Source organism: Streptopelia decaocto (genome assembly GCF_964273445.1).
Source record: "Streptopelia decaocto genome assembly, chromosome: 2".
NCBI classification, from domain to species: domain Eukaryota; kingdom Metazoa; phylum Chordata; class Aves; order Columbiformes; family Columbidae; genus Streptopelia; species Streptopelia decaocto.
This window is the reverse complement of record NC_138655.1, coordinates 152,126,552-152,147,222: the sequence shown is the minus strand read 5'-3', so window position 1 is coordinate 152,147,222 and position 20,671 is coordinate 152,126,552. Positions and strand designations below refer to the sequence as shown.

Here is a 20,671-nt window from a genome sequence, read left to right as displayed (position 1 = left end):
ACTGTGTCTGTGCAGCACTTAAAAAAAATAGAAGACTCATCCATTATTCCAGATCCTAAAGTAATATAAAAAATAACTAACCAAAACAGATTAAGCAAAATAATAACAGATTTAGCTGAGGAACAGTTCAGTTTCAACTAGGGGTCTAAAAGACTTTTAGGTCAACTTCTCTACTTCTAATTTCAGGAGAGAAATACTCATTCTTTGCAAATCAGAAAGGAGAAGAATAAGTTACTCTGCACAGAACTCTTAGCTGTATTTAGGTTCTGTGGTTGGAAAAGATCCAGCAGATAATCCTGTCTCCATCCTGCTGCCCTGTAATAAGAAGGAATAACACAACCCTGGATGGATTATACATGCCCTTCCCCTCTGAGCTTATCCTCTCATTTTTAAACTCACTCCACTGCTCCCTGTGTCTAAGTGTGAATGAAGTTTATGGCATCATCTCCATGGCTGACATCTTCATAAATACTGAGGTGCCCCAACTGAGATGTGCTCACAAAGAAAGACAGACTGTCTATGCAACAGCTTCATCAAAAGGCTAAAGATTTCTGTATAGTATGTGGCTATCAGTTAAGTCTTAATGGGGTGAATATAAAATTTTGGCTTTGCTGATAAGTATTTTCCATGGTTAGAGCCAAGCAGAATTAAAACTACACGCACTGGTTTTGTTTCTGTTGATGGGAAAGGAGATGGGCTGAGATTTGCTTTTGTTGTCAGTCTAAAACAAGGTTTATGGTAGCCTTGTGCAACAAGAACTTGGTGTTTCCAGATATAAAAATGCAATTAATAAATAATGTAACTTTTTATTGATAAGTAGAACTACCTTATCTAATAGGAAATGCAAAATCAGGCAGGTCTGTATTTTGTCCTGTAAACAAAGCAACGTAAGGACATATTTATGAATAAATCTTTACCTCTGTTGCCAATATTTTTTGTGTGAACTTGCTTGAGGTGTAAATATTTAATGCTTTTTTTCTCTGCATTACAATTTATTTTTCTGTGTGGGAGTAAAGGCATCCTTCAATACTCTGGACCAGGTAAATAATGTATTACTTAGTCATGAAAAATGCCACAGGAAAATAAATGAGAGGATATCTTACCTTTGGTCATCACAATGCCTGCAAGACTTTTGTGGCATGCATGCATGGAAGTGAAATTATCTGTCAGCTCCTGGAACTTCTGTGCAACCATTTGGTATACAGAGTCGGCAAAATCCTGAAAAACACAGTCAGAAAGAATTTTTTCACTTTCTTTGGTTGAGGCACTTGGGTATTTCTGCAGATTAGTCACCTGCTGTCAGCTGCTGAGAAGTACCTTTTGAAATTAGACACCACCTACCCGAGCAAAGATAAAAGGAGTATCTCTCTGTTGAGTACCCACATTACCCTTAGAAACTTCCAAATTAACTGAATTAAAGCTAGAGACCTTCATTGACAAGGTTCAGTGGTAAAGGGAGAAGATTTCAAGGCTGACTTTTTTTCAGCCTGCCAGATATTGGTCCAGGATCAGTTCACAGGAAGTGTGTTGGTCCTTAAAGCGTTTTATGGTAGTGAACTGGAGAGGTAGACGTGTGTCCCACCAAACCACTTATTGTCATGAGACCACTGAAAATTTCCATTAGCCCACTGAAGCCTGAAAGCTGAGCTGAGGCCTGGGTTATAGGTAAAGACAACCTATTTCTGCATTCAAGGTGAGTTTTTAATAACACACAGCTCAGGAATTGGGGAGATGTTTAATGCTGTCAGAGGAGCACCATGGTCTGTCTTGCTCCTACCTCGACAGCCATGGGAAGGAAGGGAAGGGGAACCTCTGCTTGCACGTCCTACCAAAGCTGTTGCTTTCATGAGTTCATTGGTGTGCTGCAGTGCTGAGGGACAGGTCTGCCTGGTCCTGAGCAAGGCAGCTTTGTTGAAAGGCCAAATTTTCCCATGGGCTGGTCTCTAGAGACTGTGTGGTCTGAACCCTCAGGTTTAAGTGAGTCCCGTCACCAGGGAGAGACTCGGGAAGCCAGTTACTGAAGCCAAGTAGGGTAAAAAGTCTAAAAAGTAAATTCTGCAGACTGTGTATGGATGGATGTGGACCTAAACCAGCTCTGGTGCTCCTGAGAACACCACTACTTGGACCATTTCCCTGCTGCAATGTTTAGTATCTTTTCATTTACTTAATCTTTGCACTTTGTTTGGCACAGAGCCTTTCAGGCATACATTAGAGATAAGTCAGAGGCACACTGCGAGCATGAGCTGTTCTTAAAGTGCTTTGCAAGTCCGAACATAAAAAGGTAAGATTCAAAGGTGGGTTTTTTTTTTTTTAACCATATGATTTCTAGTGGCAAACCAAGCTGTACCTACAAATCCTTCCAGGAGCAGTTCCTGGTGCTGGAGCTTATGCTGGGGTGCTGATAGGAACCACCTGGCATCCAGCAATTTGATTAGCCCTGAGTAATTGTGCCTTTGTTAGGAAAAGTGGCTTGAGCAGCAACAATTCCATTTTTTCTCCTAGTGTTGGGCTAAACCACCTGGGGGATGTCCTGCTAAAACCCCCATGAATTCATCTGGTGTCTTTACGGGGGTTCATGGCACACATGGGGGAGAGGCTGAGACTGATATCTAGCCTTCCTCTACCTGAAAGATCCACAGCATGCAGAAGTAAGGATATGTATTTAAGAATATTATATCCATTCTTTTTCTCCCAAAACTGTTAATGGTGATGAAAACACGTTTGCGAAACAACAGTATTTTAAACTGGGAGAACACACAGCTATTTTTCAGAGGAAAGCAGACTCTAATTCACGAATATTATCAGTAATACTACTGCCACTGAGAGCCTCTGCAGGCTGTACACCATATGTTTCTCCAGTTTGTTACAGAAATTCAGCTTAATTTTTAAACATTATTAGAGCAAATATAAATAAACAAATAAATAAATAATTAAAACATAACAATTAGGCAATCTACTTTTCATAAAACCTGGAATATTTTTTCCATGTACCAACCTTGTAAGTCACTGCAATTTGCTCAGGTACATAGAGGACAGGATTTGTTTGACACAATAATTTCTCTTTGTTTTGCTAAATGTAGCTTTTCAAGGTATTGCTCTGGGAACAAACCATTTTCCCGAAAAGACAGTTTAATATAACATGGAATAAAATAGGCTGGCTTGTTGCAAAAGAAGGAAAGAGGCATATAAACCCCTTCTGGTAGATGCACGCAAAATTACACTAGAATTAAATGAAAACTGAGAAAAATTATCAAGAACAGTTTGACAGTTCCTAAATGGAATTTCACTTTGACTGCATTTATACCTCTTCTAATCTAATTGTCCACAACCACCATGTGAGCAAGGTATTGCTCATACAGTACCTCTGAAGGATGAATTTTGGGTCAATTCTCATTTGTCAAGCATCAAGGCACCCTTGTGATATAAATGCAATTATAGTCGCTTTACAGATGAATGAGTGAAGGCACTAAAAGGATGAGGGACTGGTCCAGGGGAATAGCATGGAGCTGGGCACAGCCAGGTGTTCTGATTTCCTGATGCTCTGGCTAAGTGCTCAGCACTGGAACACTGCCTGTCTTTCATAATATGAAAGTTTGTTTCTAAACTTGTTTTCCCTACTGAAGGGTGACTTCATCCATAACAGAAAACTAAAGCTTATTTGCAGGACTGATACAACTGGGTCCCATATGGTGGACTGAAAATCTGATCAGCTCTATTTAGACTAGAAAGAAAGGAAAAAAAAGTATCTCAATAAAACTATCTGAACTACCTTTTTTTTTTTTTTAAAAAAAAAAAAAGAATCAAATAAAAAATTTCATCTCCTGCGGCACTGCAGTCCAATCCATGCCTGCATTTTTAGCGTGCCCTCCAAATCTGCATCCCAGGGCATTTTGTGCTCATTAAGAATTAATTAGCTTAGAGGCACATACAATTCCTAAAAGAATCATTTTAAAAGTGCTAAATAGAACAAATAACTTTTAACTTTGGATTTGGAAATCCCCACAGTCAGAGCTTTCTTTACCTCATTTGGCAGTAGGTTCCAAAGCCAGAGAGCAAAGAGGCTCACTAAAGGAAAAATAATGACATAACTTTATATAACATTTAGGGGTGATAAGGAATCCGGCGTTCGCTGATCTCAAGGAGTGACCTGGGACATGAAAGACCAGCAAATGCATTAAATGTGAAACCTCTTAGCTAAAATAAGTCAGGTGAATATTCTTCATTTTGAATCCATTGCCTAAAAGGATGCCAGTGAAATTAATAGAAGCAAAGGACTGACCTACACAAACACATGTAGGATGCAGGAAAAACAACCAGAAACATAGTGTCCAATCTGAGAGGTCATTTACAGACTGTCACATTACCCCAGGTTTCCAAATAGATATTCCAAAATAGAATGGAAAGGAGGAAAAAGAGCAGTCTGTTTTTGCAGATGGAGAAAAATAAGAAGACAATAGATGCACAGCTCAGCCCTGTCAGACATTTGATACCCTGAGAATGGATGCAGCATGATTGCAAGGTGTTGGATAATCCATCCCTGAAAGCTTGTCCCGTGGCAGAACTGGGTATGGGGTTAATTTAATGACCTATACCCATAAGTTACAAGAGATATAGAACATTGCCTTTCTCTGTAACACATACCAAAGCCTGATCCATTCATGTGCACAGGAATCAGTGATGGCATTTCTGCCCATATAGAGACTTTAGTCTGGTTTTCAATGTTTCTACAAAGACAAAACTGGTTACAAATATATCTAATGCATACATGACAGATACGGTGGAGTTACAGTGCTTGGTATTTTTACTCCTGTTCAGTTCAGAATGACAGATTTCATTCCAGAGATTTTCTTGTTTTTCTATTAAATTATAATATTAGGCTACTAAAAGATACATATCCAAATGATCATTCCTGGTGGGATATAAAACAGAAAAATTCAACAATTAATGGCCATTGTATGCCTGTTTGAGCTTTTGGGATACTGGCTAGACTATGCTATCTGCCATCAGAAATAACTTACAAACCATACACAAAAGGAAACAGTTTTTATTACTCTTTATTATCAAAACAACTAATTTCAGAGAAAAGTTGTGTTTGGTGATGCTACAGTTCCTACTGCCAGATATGACTGAAAATAGAAGTTCCCATCTGGAGCAAATACAAGAGCCAAATACATCCTGGTAGCTTCTGAACAACTACCAGGTTGGTAGCAGAAAAAAGAAAAATTTCTGAAGATGGGGAAAAAAAGGAAAGAGTACAAACTTGTTTTTTTCTGTTTTGTGAAAGAGAAATTCGGTGCAATTGATAGAGGTGCATGCAATTGATAGAGGTTCATGCAATTGCACTGATCATGTAACGGCAGAGAAACAACAGGTTGGGGTAGGGGGACAAGAGAGAAGGAAATAAAAAGATATGGACCATCAGAACTGAATTTTTTTAATAGGCATATAGCAAAATAAATGCTCAAATATCACTTGAGCGCTACACCTAGGGAGGATTATGTTTAGGTGTTAAATCTCCTTGGAATACTGGGGTCCAAATCAAAATGCCACTGATGCCAGTGGAATTATGCTCCAGACAAGGCTCAACCAGCAAGGATGGGAGTTCAAGCACATCTGTGCCCTATGCGAAGAAATGACCTTCCAGGTAATGATTTCTTTTTTTTCCAAATCTCCTTCTTTTGTTCACCAGCTATCAAAATCCTAGCTTTCACAGGTCCTCTTTCAGATTTTTCTGTACAAACAATAATTGCCATAGAGACAATTTATTTCAGATCAAAACTTTGCTCGTTCTTACTAATACAGTGAGTGATATGAGTGAGGCAAACAAGACTGTGAGACCCACACACAGAGAGGCAAATTTGCTCTTGGTTCCACTCAGACGATGAGCGTTGCCTCAATGGCCACTGTAATTGATGGAGGCAACTGTTAGATAAAGCAAAAATTTTCACTGTGAAAAAAGACTGTGGGATTCTGCAGTACTTAATGAGCTATATTTTAACATATACAAGGAGGCTGGAAAAACAGAAAATAGATGTCATTACTATTAAAACTGCACTGTGTTGTCTGAAGTATTAATCTGTCCTTGATTACCATATCAAATTACTTGCCTTATTCACTAAGGAAAATTAAACTTCAGGTCATACTGCTACAGAACCAAAAACTTTTAGTCATTTCTCAGCACTAATATTTCAAATGGTATAAATAATTAAATGTGTTCAAGTTTGCAATGGGAGTCTTCAGGGTAAAACTGACATTCAACAGGAGTAGTAAGGATATTAAAATCAATAGATTATAAAGGAGAAAGCCTTTAGTAAACATTTTCTATTGAAATCCTGTCTTAGAGTTTATGGGGTTGAAATATCAAAAAGGTTAGATTTGCATATGGATGGGAAGAAATATTCTGCTATACAGATATCACCAAGGGCTCTGTTTCTCCTGTCTCCCAAGTACTTTATTTTCCAGAAAATTACTGACATTTGGGGGGTAAATGTTGAACATGATGAATGGAGATCGGGTTGAATTAAGTTCACAACTCCCTTCATAGATAAAAGGAGATGCACACCTGGTTGTTTATACTGGCTGAGGGAGAACACACACTTGTTGACATCAGGAATTTGTAGTTTTTCCCATGGAGGACTCTCACTGTCTAAACGGGAAGGGAGGAAAACACAGCACAGAGAATATCAATCCTGAAGCGTTGCCCCTAATCAGGGTGTGTAGCAAATTGCTACACAACGCACTTTTCCCCAAGCTTATAAATAAGTTTGCTGTAGCTAGTTGGAGATTCATCGCTAAGTGACTGTACCCTCGAGCCCATGAATTAGTCAGGCGCTTCCCAGGTACTACATCATCTTCAAGATGCAGCCTTGAGAAGACAAACAGCCGAGGGTCCTGGGCTGCCCTCCACCATCAGTCTTCTCACATCAATTTAGCTCCTGTCACCAGGAGCTCCCCCAGCACAGTGGAAGGGGCTGCACGAGGTGACCTGTGGAAGGAAGGAGGGCAGCGGGTGATGGTCAGCGGGCTGCATGCTGGGTTCATTCCTTGCCCTGGTCCCAGCAGCCTTGGTAGCAAGCCACTTGCTTTACCACGAGTCCCACTTCTCCAGAGATAAAAGGGGATGATTTTTACCTATTTCTCACGGGAACTGTGAAGCAAATGGCACTAACAGTGGTGAGATTCTCCAAGCAGAGTCATGCAAGGACTTTTGAAGCTGGACTGGAGGCTGTGGTCCACAGCGTCTCACAACTCAGCCTTCCTTCAACATGCATGGGCATTTACAGGGTACTACTCAAAGAGCAAGGCACTGCCAGGGAATTCATTGTGGTTCTTTCCTTGAGAGCTGCAGTAATTATTTCTCTCTGTTCATAACTCCTACAGTATTGATCATTATGTCTGGTTTTGGCTTAATCCTCAGGGCCAGCATATACAGGCTTTGTTTTATCTTAGATGGATGTGATTTGATTTTGTCTGGCTGTATGTTTTCATTTCAGCTGACCATGTTCGTATCTCCTCTGTGCATCCTGATTCAGAGAGGTCTTCTGATTCACACTTCTCAGAGGGGACTGGGCACGAGCTGTGCAGGCAGCAGCTGGGTACACGTTCCCACACTGAGCTTCTAATGAAAGCTCCAATAACAATAATGCACTTGTGATGCTGAATATCCTCACGGTTTTCTTATCAAGATTGATGGGGGAGATCAACCGCTCCTATTGATTCAGTCAAAAGAATCACTTTCATCAACGCCCCCATCTGTTCCTATTACAAATGTTTTAGGTACATATGATGCTGAGCTACCATAATGAATTCGTTATTTCTGTAATCATCAAATGTCCTGAAATCACTGCATTGACGAAGGCTCCTCGGTGGCTTGGCTGATCTCGACTGACTTGGCCAACTCACATGGACTGTGCAATGGGCTTCCAGGCTCTGAGCACTTATTTGCTGGCTCCTTCCCTTTCCTCGCCCTGGCTGGAGGCTGATTGCTCTGCTAATTTCCCAGGCCCCACAAAACACACTTGCTTCCACTCTGTTGCTTCTCTCATTAGTGAGCATTTATATACATCAACACTGTGCTGGCTGCTCTGTGAGGCAGATTTTGAAGATAGTCCCTGTGTGGTAGATGGAAGAATGACAAAATGCACCAAAAGACCCCAGAATAGAAAATTCCTTCTCCCACCCATTTTTTTGGGGGGGGCTTCCTAGTAAACCTAGAGCTTTATGAAACCGATAGCCACCCCGTGCCCTGTGCTGGAGTTGGGAGGATGCAGCATGCACAGAGAAATTAAGATGAGACAAAGTTGGAATGGGAGGGTTAGTTAAGGTGTGTCTTTGGTGAATCTCAGTACCTTTATGCCTGGGAGGTTTCCCAATGACCTCTTTGGGTTTTAGATTAGATCCTCTTCTAATGAATGTGAGGTCTGCTAAAACCCATTTTATCAGATTTTGAAGAAGTTTTCAGAGATCCAACATATGCTCCAGCAATGATTAAAGGCTGCAGTAGGCTTCTCACTCATGATGTTTCTTGCATGGCTAAATGTGAGCTAAAAGTCCTCCACTGCATCTGAAACTTTTTTACCTGTGAACAAAAAATCTCCTAGTAAATTTTGTTTTAAATGTCTTCAATGAGATATTTCAGTCATGACTGGCAAAGAGGTACTGTGCCAATGTTTTTAGAACTTTTTCTTAAAATGCTGAATTTTTTTCACAGAAATATTAAGTTTGAAATGGGGGGTAAACCAAGTTTTATCAGGGTATTTGGTAGGGTGGGATAAATTTTAAAAATGGTGGATATAATGTGAGTTCTGCTATAATGAAAAAGCTCCTGAATTTGTACATGAGCACTATTATTTGATCCTGTAAATGAGACTAATTGATGTTAAGTATCTCAAAAGAAATTTGTAGCAACAGTAGGAAGTACAAAGCTCTAACAGGAGTTTATTCTACAAGCTCAGTGAGAAAAAATGGTCTGTTTTCTCAATATATCCCTTGACTACAGGGAATCAATCAAACTTAATATAATGTATCTTTTTATTTGTTTCAGAAACCCCTGGAGTGACTGAAAGAAAATAGAACACATAAAATAAGCATACTATTGAAAAAGGAAATGCTGTCAAGTACAAATGCCCCAGCTCCTCCAAAAAGTATGGTTTTCTATTTAGTAGGAACACATTTTGTATGTAGGTTTAATTAGAATCTTTAAATTCACATTAGTGTGTTAATGTTAGGATGCTAACAGATGAGCCCCTCTATTTGAGGTTGATTCATTGTTGTCTGCATTCATCTCGCTCTAAAAAGATGCTACCAGTAAGTACCATTTCAATGAATTTAGAGGAAACAAGCTTTTCCACTGACGTGAACTGTTGTTCCCTAAAGGAGGCCATGCTCAGTTTCCAGCTTTGCTCCTTCTGAGTATGGCTCCACATTTATCGCTCCGGTAATGAAGAATGTCCATACCAATTTTGCAGAATCATTCTTGAAGTCAATACCGCACCTGCTAACAAACACCAGAAAGGAGGGGTTGTTTGTTTGCCTTTTTTCTTTTCTTTTACTGATCCTTAACCCCAAAGCCTTCTTCCTACAGAGGCACACATAAGGTTGGCTGCAAGTGCTGAATAATTCAAAACAATGAAGTAGCGTTCGCTTTGCAGCCTTGTGCCTGCTTTAGGACAAGCCTCAGGTGTCAAGCTGTTGTACACTACATATATTAAATTAGCACGAATGGGTTTTCTTTAACTAGATAAAAGCTCTATAAGGCCACCAGTGCCAAGGAAAGGCTAACTCTGTAAAAAGGCTTTTATGCTCTCTGTAAATAACTAGATTTTAGATTCATACTGTGAGCTGTCTCTCTTTAAGAAAATCAATGTTTTATCTGAGAAATGTCCTTTCTGTTTTCTGTTTCCTCACTTTATCTTTCTTAGGTGCGTTAAAATGAATATCCTTTGGAAACTAATGGTGGCAAACCCCTTGTCACATACACTACTCTTGGCTGTTCAAGGTCCACTCTCTTCCTGAATCCTCACCAGATAGCAGCTCTTGGGTAAATGTTCAAAGCAGGGAGAGAACAGTGCTTGCTCAAATCCCTTGAGCATCACTTTGAAAATCTATTCCTGTGTGTTTATGGTTCTCATTAAGGAGCTGCGCTATTAAGAGCCTTCCCCATCACACATATGCTTTGTTAGACAAAGCAGGGTGCAGGCAGTGTCCAAAACAAATTTAATCTATTCTGAACTGCTGATCCCAGCAAGGCACTGCACAATTCAACTGTCTGAATCACTGCAGAGCCAGGCATATAATACACTGCCTGGCAATTATTATACAGACATTGGAATTTTTCCTTTCTTGTTGTTAAAGATCTTGCTGTCATTTGCTGTAATGATTCTTGAAATCTGGCTGTAACCTTGCTGACAACCTTTCCCTTGGCTGGGAGGGGTGGTAAGGTAATCTACATTTCATGTTACCTCACCCTTCTCTGGGCTTCTCCTCAAATGTGTAATTAGTAGGGACAGTTCTCATCATCTACGGTGGTTTCGTGCTAGGAGAAGCGGAACCGTGATTTCTGCTGAATCCCGATAGCCACTCAGGCACCCAGCAGAGCCATTTGGGACTGGTGAGTGCCCTTCCTGACCTGCTGTTCCTTACTGAACAAGCACAAGTAATTAACATAACATTGTTGAAATTAAGAAAGAGTGTTACTGTCTTATATCTGCTGAGAACCTGCACCTGAAGCTAAAAATTCAACATGACTTTTAGCCCATGCTTTGAAAACCAAATATCAGCTTGCCATCACCTTCCCCTTCATCTCCAGTCAAAAAACTCCTAAACAAGGGTCCACACTGAACCTGGAAATGACCTTTTTAAACCTTGTAACAACACTCGTGGGTAAAAACCATTGCCTCAGCAGACTTGTCTTTAAGCAAGAGCCAAGGAAAGGCCTGAGCATGGGTGCAGGAGACTGTGAAGGGGCATTGTGTAGCCTGTTCTCCACAGGGTGACATTCCCTTGGGACCATCCATGTGAGAGGGGTGGAAAGCATCTGCCTGCAGATGGGTGCAATGTTGCAGCTTTCACCCACAGCTCAGATTTCTTATGACAAATAAAATCTTTAAGAAAATTTCCTAATCATGACTGAGTTGCTTTAAATGGTTTATTCACTGTGGGCTATAAAAGAAATGCTGCTTAGGGGCAAAAAAGACAAAGAATAAATGGATAAACCCAGTAAGTAAACGAAAAAAGCAAGTATTTATGTTTAACTATTTACACAAAAATCTCAAAGCCCTGGACCTACAAATTGATCTACCCTATAAAATTCACGTCATATAGGTAAATATTCCTATATAACTTATGATTAAATTAAGACACAACTGGTTTTAATATTTTGCTCAGTGTCAAAGGCAAGAAATAGAATGTGCAATTCTTCTCTTACAGCAAAAAAAGGGCATAATATGGATATCAATAAATTTCTTTTATAAGCACAACATACCTCTAGAAGGATATCTCTAAGGATCTCTAAGGTGTCTGGCATTACATGCCTGGGATTTTGTCAACAGCCATGGTGTAAGAAAGTATCTCCCCAAATTCAGACAGCAATTCCAGAGAGAAAAGAGGAATAACCAGCCTCATACTCAGCTCTCAGAATATATAAAACTGTGTCAACAATCTGTGTTTTTAAGGTAATTGCTGGATGTTAGCTCGCTTGCTAAGATGCACATAACCTAAAGGGCACTCCAGTAAATTACATCCAGCATGTTCCTCTCTCCTGCTCTGCTCATGGGGCTCCTCAGCAAGGAGGAGCTGGCACACGAACCTTGTGCTGCTCTTCCCAGTCTCCAAAACTGTCCTGCCAAAACCCGGGGGAGCTGTAGCACTCAAGGGTTACACAAATTCTTGGACTCAAGAGCTGACTAATAGGGAAAGCAAGGTAAAACCTGCTGCTTGGAGTCTCTGAAAACAATAACAGCAAAAAAGCAGAGGATTTCAAGGCTGTCTGCCACTGCACCTTTGTCTTCCTGTCTTTCTTCACCCCTCCTGTGATTTTTGTGTTTAAGCATTTCCCCCACCTCTTCTGTCGAGTGAATCTGTGCTTAGCCTCACAGAACTGTTGTCTAGGTGGTCTGGAAACTCAGACAAACTATTACACAAATCGAAGTCTGTCCAGTTTCTGATAACACCAAAACTAATTTATTTTTTGTTTATACTCCACTACCTTTGACAAAGCTTCCTCTAGAGATTTATATCTCCATCCTTACTGCCTTCCAACTGTTTGTCGATTATTTTGTTTTGCAACTGATGAAAAAAAATACTTGACATCAACCTTGGAAGAGGTACTGAGCGCAGAAGTTTCTTTTTTTTTTTTTTAGACATGATAAAATCTTGCCTAAAACCATGTCCAACCTTTTCAGTAGAAAGTCCAGATGGCTTTGCAGCCTGTACAACAGACTTTATTCACTGATGCTTCTCTAAGTGTCAGCAGGGTGTTGTCTTCCAGAACTAGTAAATGCGCAATGAAAGGCAGCTTGGAGGGGAGAAATAAACACACACACACACAAAACCCCCTCACTTAAATCCCCTGCCTTCCCCCAAAAATCAAATTAATCTGAGAATTTCTACATGCATCTGACTGAAAATTCCCCCCAGGCGGAGAAAGGCTTTGCAAACAACTGGAGGTGTGAGGGACAGGGCAGCAGTTCAGGCGGCTCCAGGCTGAGCAGTGATTGACGCACTCTCTGCCGACTCCAGCTCGCCCTTGCCTGCATTGCAAATATTTCAACTGCAGGCTCACGACCCTTTCTGACACTGTATATAGGCTTCAAACTGCAGCATCTTGTAGTGTTGTTTTCACTATGGTCAAATTAGCACCAAGAAGCATTTATGAGTCTGGCAGGCAGGCAGGGCAGGGGGTGGGTGAAGGCTCAGGGATTTGGGCTGAGTTTGTGCCCCCTTTCCCAGACCCCCTGCAGACTGATGCCAGGCATGCCCTCAGCCCCTGCCTCAGATTCCAATCTGTAAAACAAGGAGCAGTTTGGTGAAGCCATGTGTGTGACTTCATTCATATATGTGGGGGTCAAAGTACTGGTTTGCTTCAATTTATGGCCAGGCTTGCAATGGGATTAGTACTGTCCTGCCCATCCCCCTGCTCTGCACGGTGCCTAGCTTTAGATCCGGGCAATATGGGAGGATGAGCGGTAAGACAACTGTGCTATGGCCAGTACTGGCCCTGCAGCCGTGCCGAGCCCTGACTGCAGCCAGATCCTGAGCTCAGCAACACCAGCACGGAAGGCACCTGCCTGGTCTACACCCACCTGAGTCCTCCAAGGGAATCAGGAAGAGTAAAAAGCTCCAACTGATATGAAGCTCATGCAGCTGTCGCCATTTTAACCACCAGCCATGTGATGCTCGTAGCAGTGGTTAATACTGCAGCCACCTCTTTAGTATTCCACATTCTGCTATAATTGTGCAGCCCTGTGGCTGGCAGCTCTTTTGCTCCATGTCTGTGCAGAGTTTACCCCAATATGGGGATGTTCCAGGTCCAGAGAGCCCTGGCACAACTGCAAGGCAAATAATAAGTGATGGCAACAGTGGGGAGAAATTTCTCAGAAGAGAGAACAAAAGAGAAAAGGGAGAAAAAAAAATAAAAAGCCCTTCCAGCTTGTCTCTGGTTTTGTTTCTGGTTGACACACTACTCTTGTTTTGAGCTGACAGCTGTGGTCCAGCCTTTGTCAGGTAATTAATCTGGGTAGTTCATTTTCACAGGTGAGTAGCAGGTTGGCAAAGTCTCCCCTAGCAGTGGTTTGTCTTTTTGTGTTTTTTTTTTTGGAGCATCATGGGCATGAAAGCGCGTGCGTGTGTGTGTGTGTGTGTGCGTGAACACATGCACACAACACAGTGTCCTTCCCCACTGCAGGGCTATACGCTGCAAGTAGCTGCTGTGCTTTGGAGGGTGAATGGAAGGAAACCTCAGACAGGAATTTAAAAGCATCAGACTTGCTCTCATTGATTACAACTGACAAAACATTAAAACCACTGAGTTACCTTGCCAAGGTTGAGCACTGCTGGTCTGATTCACACAACAACTTTTGTGTCTGTTTGGAAATGAAACTGATTAAAAAAAGAAAAAGAGATGGGGAGAGTGAGAAAGAAAAGCCATCATATCTCTTGGTGGGGAAATAGGGAGTGATCTGCTGCATTTTAACACTTGGTTAGTAGTGAAGTAATGCAATAATAATAATAATAATAATATTTTGCTCATACAGCGGTGACAGCTAAAATGAGCACATTTTCTTTTTCATGATGCAGACAGTGCTCTGCAAGGTCACTGAGCTAGGAAATGTGATTCTATGGTTCATGTGTCAAGGGCCAAAATATCCTTTAACCGAAGCTGTACACCTTCAAGCCACTCCTGAGCTCCACAGAGCCACTTTGTTCTGTCTTATGTTTTCTTGCCACTTTCACATTATACCCTAAGATGTCTGTCTTGAAAAATGGCTGGGCAACACCTCAGTCTCTGTCCTCCATAGCCAACACAGTGTTTCTTTTTTTTTTCTTATATTTCTTCTTCCTTCTGCTTATAATCCAGCATGTTCTTAAAACCTAATCTGCACATTAGTCAGTTTTATCTGTATCCTGGGGTACCCCACCTCTCTGTTTCCATGGGTAATCAAGAGGTGGTTCAATTCACTTTGTGCTGTGAAAGGATAAAATGTTATGTCACACATTCTTCTCCTTAACTAATAATACTAAAATGTTCTTTGAGCCAAAAAGCATGACGAGCTGTAACATCTGTCTGTTGAAGATAACAAGCTTTAGTCCCTAAGGTCAGGGTGCCATGATGGAAAGCAGGGCAGTGGTCCCTAGGCAGTTGGCTATGCTGGGAGGAATTGTGCTAGGAAAGGCAGACTTAGGAAACTGAGCACTCTTCACCTTTTCTTGAGTGTTTGGGGTTATTAACTGTAGGTGAACATTTCAGCAGCTACCCGCATTTCCAGTGGTCAGCCCTCAGAGTCATGCAAGATCCCTGAGTGATGACCATATTCTGGCCATCTCTTTCCATAAGAGACTCTTTCTCTCCACTGACCATACAGGGAGCCCAGATCTACTGTCTCTCTACAGCCGATCAAACCATTTGTCTACCTCTTCAGTTTCAGTGCTGTGGTAACAGTCAATAAGTACCAGTAGTAAGTGATCAGAATAAAGTGATTTCCTTACACCAGAAAATGGAATAAAATCCCCTCTCCTAAATCCCATTTAGCTCTACATTCATTACATTGCTATGCTTTTGTAGTGAAATGTTCAGATCCTATTGAAATGTCCTAGATATTAATTTTCACTGCCAATAACAGGCGTCCTGTGCACTTAACATTGTCCTTGGAACACTGTAAAAGTATGTTTCAGCAGCTAATGAAATTATCACAGACCCTATGACTGACCTGGAAAACAAACAGAGTAAGAAAGTCTTACCCTTGCTAGTTAAAATGATGTGGTACAGCTGTATTTTGTCATGTACTTTATATATATATACACAGATATGTATATATATATATATATATATGCATATGTCATGCCAAATTGTAGATTGCCATTTTATATATATCAAGGTGGTTAAGGAGGTTTTTTTTTAGATGACATTTCCAACACATCTCAACAACTGTTTAGCTAGAATCTATGACATGTGTCATGCATTTTATGGTTTCTTTACCACATACAGGGTTTAACCATTGGAAGACTAATGCTCACTGGTTTCTAACAGGGATACAATAGCGTCACTCCTTTTTTATCTATGCAAACTTTAGCATGACAGGTTTTACTGCTTTTATTTTGTCCTTAATATTTTTATGTAGATGCAATTAGAAAAAACACAGAAAAAACTCTCACCAAAAAGAAATGAAGGTATCTTTCAAGGCAAGGATGAGTGAAATCTCTCAGACTATAAAACTGGGAGACACTTGGAATGTATTGCCATTGCCAGACGCATTGTCATGCTACAGAAGAGAGCACAACCTGAGCTTCTCTTGGGTTTTTAAGTATCAGACTTGCGCAGGCAGATGGTTTGAGGCCTTTGGAGAGCTCAGTCTTATTGCAGGCCCAAATTAGACGCAAGTTTGTCCTTTTGTGTTATGTGATGCCAAGGATGTAAGACTCCAATGCTTTTTGGTATAAATGTGACAGACCTGGTCAGAAGTTGCAACCATTTAATTGAAGCAGCTATTGAATTCCTGTGCCTCAGTTTCTCTAGCTGTGTTTATCTGCATTTCATGACCTGGCAGGAGTGAAATGTTTCTGCAGCTTCCATGAGTTTCATGGGTAGGCCACATAATCAGAATAAGGGAGAAGGAGCCCCTCTTGCTGGTGGTCTTGTTCTGCCCCAGGAAGGTTGAAGATCCAGGAGCATTCATACAAAAACATTTGTAAAAGATCTCTTAAGAGATTAGGAAGAGAGCACAACCCAATCTACTTTGAGAGTTTTAGTTTAGAAAGCCTCAAATGTAAAACTAAGCTCAAAAGGCATGGACTAGCACAACATGAATTAAAAATAGATAATTGTTATTAACTGGCACATGTTCATGCCAGTTTTGACAAAATAACCACAGCTGCTGAGATCCTCAATTAGGAAGAACAGGGTGAGCTACATTCATTTCCATGTGGCAGGGCAAGTCCAATGGGACATGGCTGAGACTGCAGTCCAACGCACTTTCTTCTTAGTGGTAAAGCACTTCAAAAACCAGCTTCTAAATCCACCATCACCAGTGATTTAAAAAGTTTTTGCTTTCCTTTTTTTCGCCACAAAGCCTCCCTGCCAGGCCATAGTTGTGTTATATACAGAAAGAATTTATAATCAGAGCCAGACCTTAGAGAAATCTGTAGAAATATTTACCTTTGCTTAAGGAGCCTTCCGTTTAGATATCCTGTGTCTTTAAAAGTTGAACACTTCTGCTATTTCATGAGTTCAACTTTTTTATGCAAAGATTTTCAAAAATTTGCTTGTGCATTTAATTTCAGTCTACATCTGTAGCAATTTGGAATAGCTAATGGCTATCAATGATGCCTACCAACACATTTTTTTTGGGCCAACTGGCATTGATGTACACCCATAGCATGTATTTTGCTAACTAGTACTGTTTCTAAAGATCTCAGTGACTAAAAATCAGTCACTCAGAACTTACTGCAGGGGATTGCGAGTATCAGCTTTCAATTATGGGAGGCAGACAGACTATAAACCATCGTATGAAACAGGGATGGGATATTGAAAGAGACTCATGCAATAGTAAAAAAACCTACAAATATTTCTTGCAGAAAAGTGAAAGATGACAGCTATTAGTCCTTGTCTCCTGCCTTTCCCTCCAGATTTCTTCACTCTTCCTCACTCTTCCTCACACACTACTCACTTATTTACCATTTTTTCCCCTTTGGCTATTCACTGTTTCTTTTGAATCACTCTCTGATGTTTATTACAAAGGTTTATCTTGTTACCACATGCTAACTCCTTTCCCTTGTACCCTTCAGATGTGCTTTTTTGTTTGTTTGTTTATTTGTTTGTTTTCTCTCTCTCTTCTCCTGCTACCATTTCTAGTTCAATTGGAAAAAAAGGGCACTCTGATCATTACAGGTACATGGGTTAATGTCATGAGTAGGGAAGATCAACAGTGCTGGGTCTGGGCAGTACGATGTGGTGTTAAGCACATATCAAGCCAAAGATGTTCAGTGCATACACTGGAAAATGTGATCATCCCTGCCATCAGCCAGGAGACTTTCTGCAAAGGGATGAATATCGTGTGTTAGAAGGAGGTGAGATGAATGCGAGTCCTGGCTTTGGATCAGGTGCTGAAGGAGGAGGGACCACATGCAACAGGAATTAAGCTGATTTCTTCCAGCGGCTTTTCAGCTTTACCCCAGTTTCACAGCCTGTCCTGAGCTCGTCACCACTACCCATGGGTGGAATACGAGAATAGAAAATAGATCAGTAGCAGTGAAGTCCTTGTCTGTTTCCCCTTTTCATACTAGAGAATGCTAACTAGAAATTAGGAAACCACTGCTGTTTTTTTTACAGAAATTTCAAAATTTCAGCACTCTAACCTAAAACATCCCTGTCATGTTCTTTGTGAGACATAAATAAAAAATTCCAAGCATATCTGTGAGATTAGTAACGATGAAAAGTCATTAAGTCCAAGATAAGTGATGGCTAAATGAGGTAAATACATGGATGGAGGCAAAGGTTTGTTTTGGTGAGTAATGCGACAAAAAATCCAAGCATTTAAGACTGCACAACATTACTGATTTTTACTGTAAATGCTTTTAGCTTACTACAGCCCTCATTTGCCTTGTTCAGAGGAGTGCTTACTTGAGCAGCAGAAGGGACTACTGTACCGACTCCAAAGTTCGTAAAGATACTCCAAATCCCAGTGTGGACACCCTAATTGCACAGGCAAGAGAGCGAATAAGACAAAGCTGGCTATGGTTGGGAAGTGGCCCTGTTCTGCTGCAGGGTCCCCTCTCAGACCCGCAGGCACATCCCACATGAAGGCAGGGCTGTCCCAGCCCTTCTTGCAGCTCTGGGCACGCACCAGGGCTGGGTGAGGACAAAGCATCCCGGTGTCACCGCTGGTGTCACCGCCGCCACGGCCGGTGTCTCCTGCTCCTCCCAGCAAGCCATACATCATCAAATATTGATACGGTTCCAGTTGGCTGCCACTCCTGACATTTGACGAATAGCTTTAGGTGCTCTCATTTTAATTCTAAGGAGTCAATGAGGGATCAAAGGAAATGTCGTATTTATCCCAGGAGGGGTGAGCGCGACACGTCTCACACGGCAGGGAAGGAACTGTGGGGCTGCGTAATTCCAACCGGCTCTTTCCCCAGCGTCACCCAGGACGAGAGCCGGGCTTTTAGTCAACACGTGAACACTGTTGCCTGCCCTCCAACATTTCAAATATTTATCGTGTTAAATATCAACTTGGAGAATATTGCGTTCGTTTAAGCTTTTCACGTTCCAATGATTTTTTATTATTTCCATCGACCAAAATAAATGAAGAAAATGTTTCAGACTACACATGAAAGCATGTAAAAATCAATAACTGGATTTTAAAAGATCTAGAATGTCTTGAATACATTCATTTTTCAAACATTTTTCTCTGATCTTTAAATAGCTTTTCTTGGAGCATAACATTTTCTGAAAAGTCAAATACAGAGCATTAAGGGTGCAATTACCATTTTAATTATAACTCAATCATCCTATCTACTTTGCATAGAAATTACAGCTTTTATGTCAGGATTTTGGGTACTCACAAACATTCAGGAGTAATTAATGCTAGAGGTTTTCACTGTATACGAACTTTACTTTGTAACTCTTATTTCAACTCGGCTTCATTCAGAAAGGGTAAATATACTGATTTTTACATTCACAATTAAAAAAAAAAAAGTCCTTCTCCATAAATGTTTATAAAGCTTAGACAAAAAAAGATCCAAACCTGACAATCTTGAAAATAAAATGTACTTTCCTCCCTCTTCAAAGGTGATCCATCTATGTAAATAAAGCCAGATCAAATTCCAGTGTCAGTAATGAAAAATTCCCACTAATCAGTACTGACCAGTCTCCTGGAGCATTTCCAATAATTTTGCAAATATTTCTGTAAAGTATTTAAGATTAAAAATTTTACTTCTAGGCCCCTTTAACATTTATTTTTCCTGTTTGAGGTTTTTTATTTAAAAAGCCATTTTTAGACATTTATTTTAGAAAATTATTTTACCCAAGTGACCTTGAAAAATTGGCTGCTGTAGAGCCCTGCAATTACATGTGTGTGTGTGTGCACATGTGAAATTCAGCAAAATAAATTACAAAAAAGCTGTTTTTATGTCTGGTTAATGCCACGAGGTAAGATTTAAGCTATTTCTCCCTGTCAGTGTTGAAATAGGACAGAATATATTTTTATGGGTATAAATACAAGGAAATAAGAAAGAATATATTTTTATTGGTATAAATACAAGGAAATAAAATGATCTTCCATCTAAAAATGCACAGTTTCTTATTTTATTGATTTTTTTTCCTTTTCCACACATCATAAAAGATTATTCTCTGCATTTCTGTCATTCTCCACGTATTGTGTTTTGCAGTGTGCCAGAGCAGCAGGTGCCTTTGTTCTTTCCTTTAAAAGCATGATAAAGCCACACTGAATTTTAGAGAGGAGTCTCACAGAACACGTTCTCTGTCTTTGTTTGGACATTAATGATATCATGACATTTTCTGTGCTCGTTTGTCTTTTCCTGGCTCAAGTATTTTTTGGGGAGAAAAACGACAATTCTCCAGCCAGCAAGGCTCTGGTTGGAGTTGCGATGCTTCTTCCCCCAGCACTGCGTGTCTTTGTGTGGTGCAGTGGGCTCCTCTGAACAAGGAATTGTTTTTAGCTTCAGGGAAAGCCTTGCATGAAAGCCCAGGACAAATCAAGTCGCATGTCCGGGAAGTGATACGGGATCTGGAGGGAAAATTCATGATGCTTATTATCAGCCTACACTTGAGACAGATGTCTTACACTCCTGGTTGTGGAGCTGCAAGGAGGTTACATCTGAAATGCATGTGGTTAAAGCATTTATGCTAAATCACATCATGCATTTTGCATATATATGTGTAAATTTTAATAGCTCTAACTTTTATGATGGATGGATGAAAAATATTTGCTTATTA

General features: G+C 40.5%; 1 protein-coding gene across 1 annotated transcript in view; it reads right to left on the bottom strand.

The window, feature by feature from the left end:
* Positions 1 to 20,671, bottom strand: part of ADARB2 (adenosine deaminase RNA specific B2 (inactive)) — a gene marked incomplete at its 3' end in the record, with an annotated part of 313,548 nt that overhangs the window by 59,605 nt on the left and 233,272 nt on the right. The window contains exon 4 of the mRNA XM_082045835.1: positions 1,104 to 1,218. Within this exon, the coding sequence (XP_081901961.1) occupies positions 1,104 to 1,218 (115 nt within the window). The remainder of the gene's footprint in view (positions 1 to 1,103; positions 1,219 to 20,671) is intronic.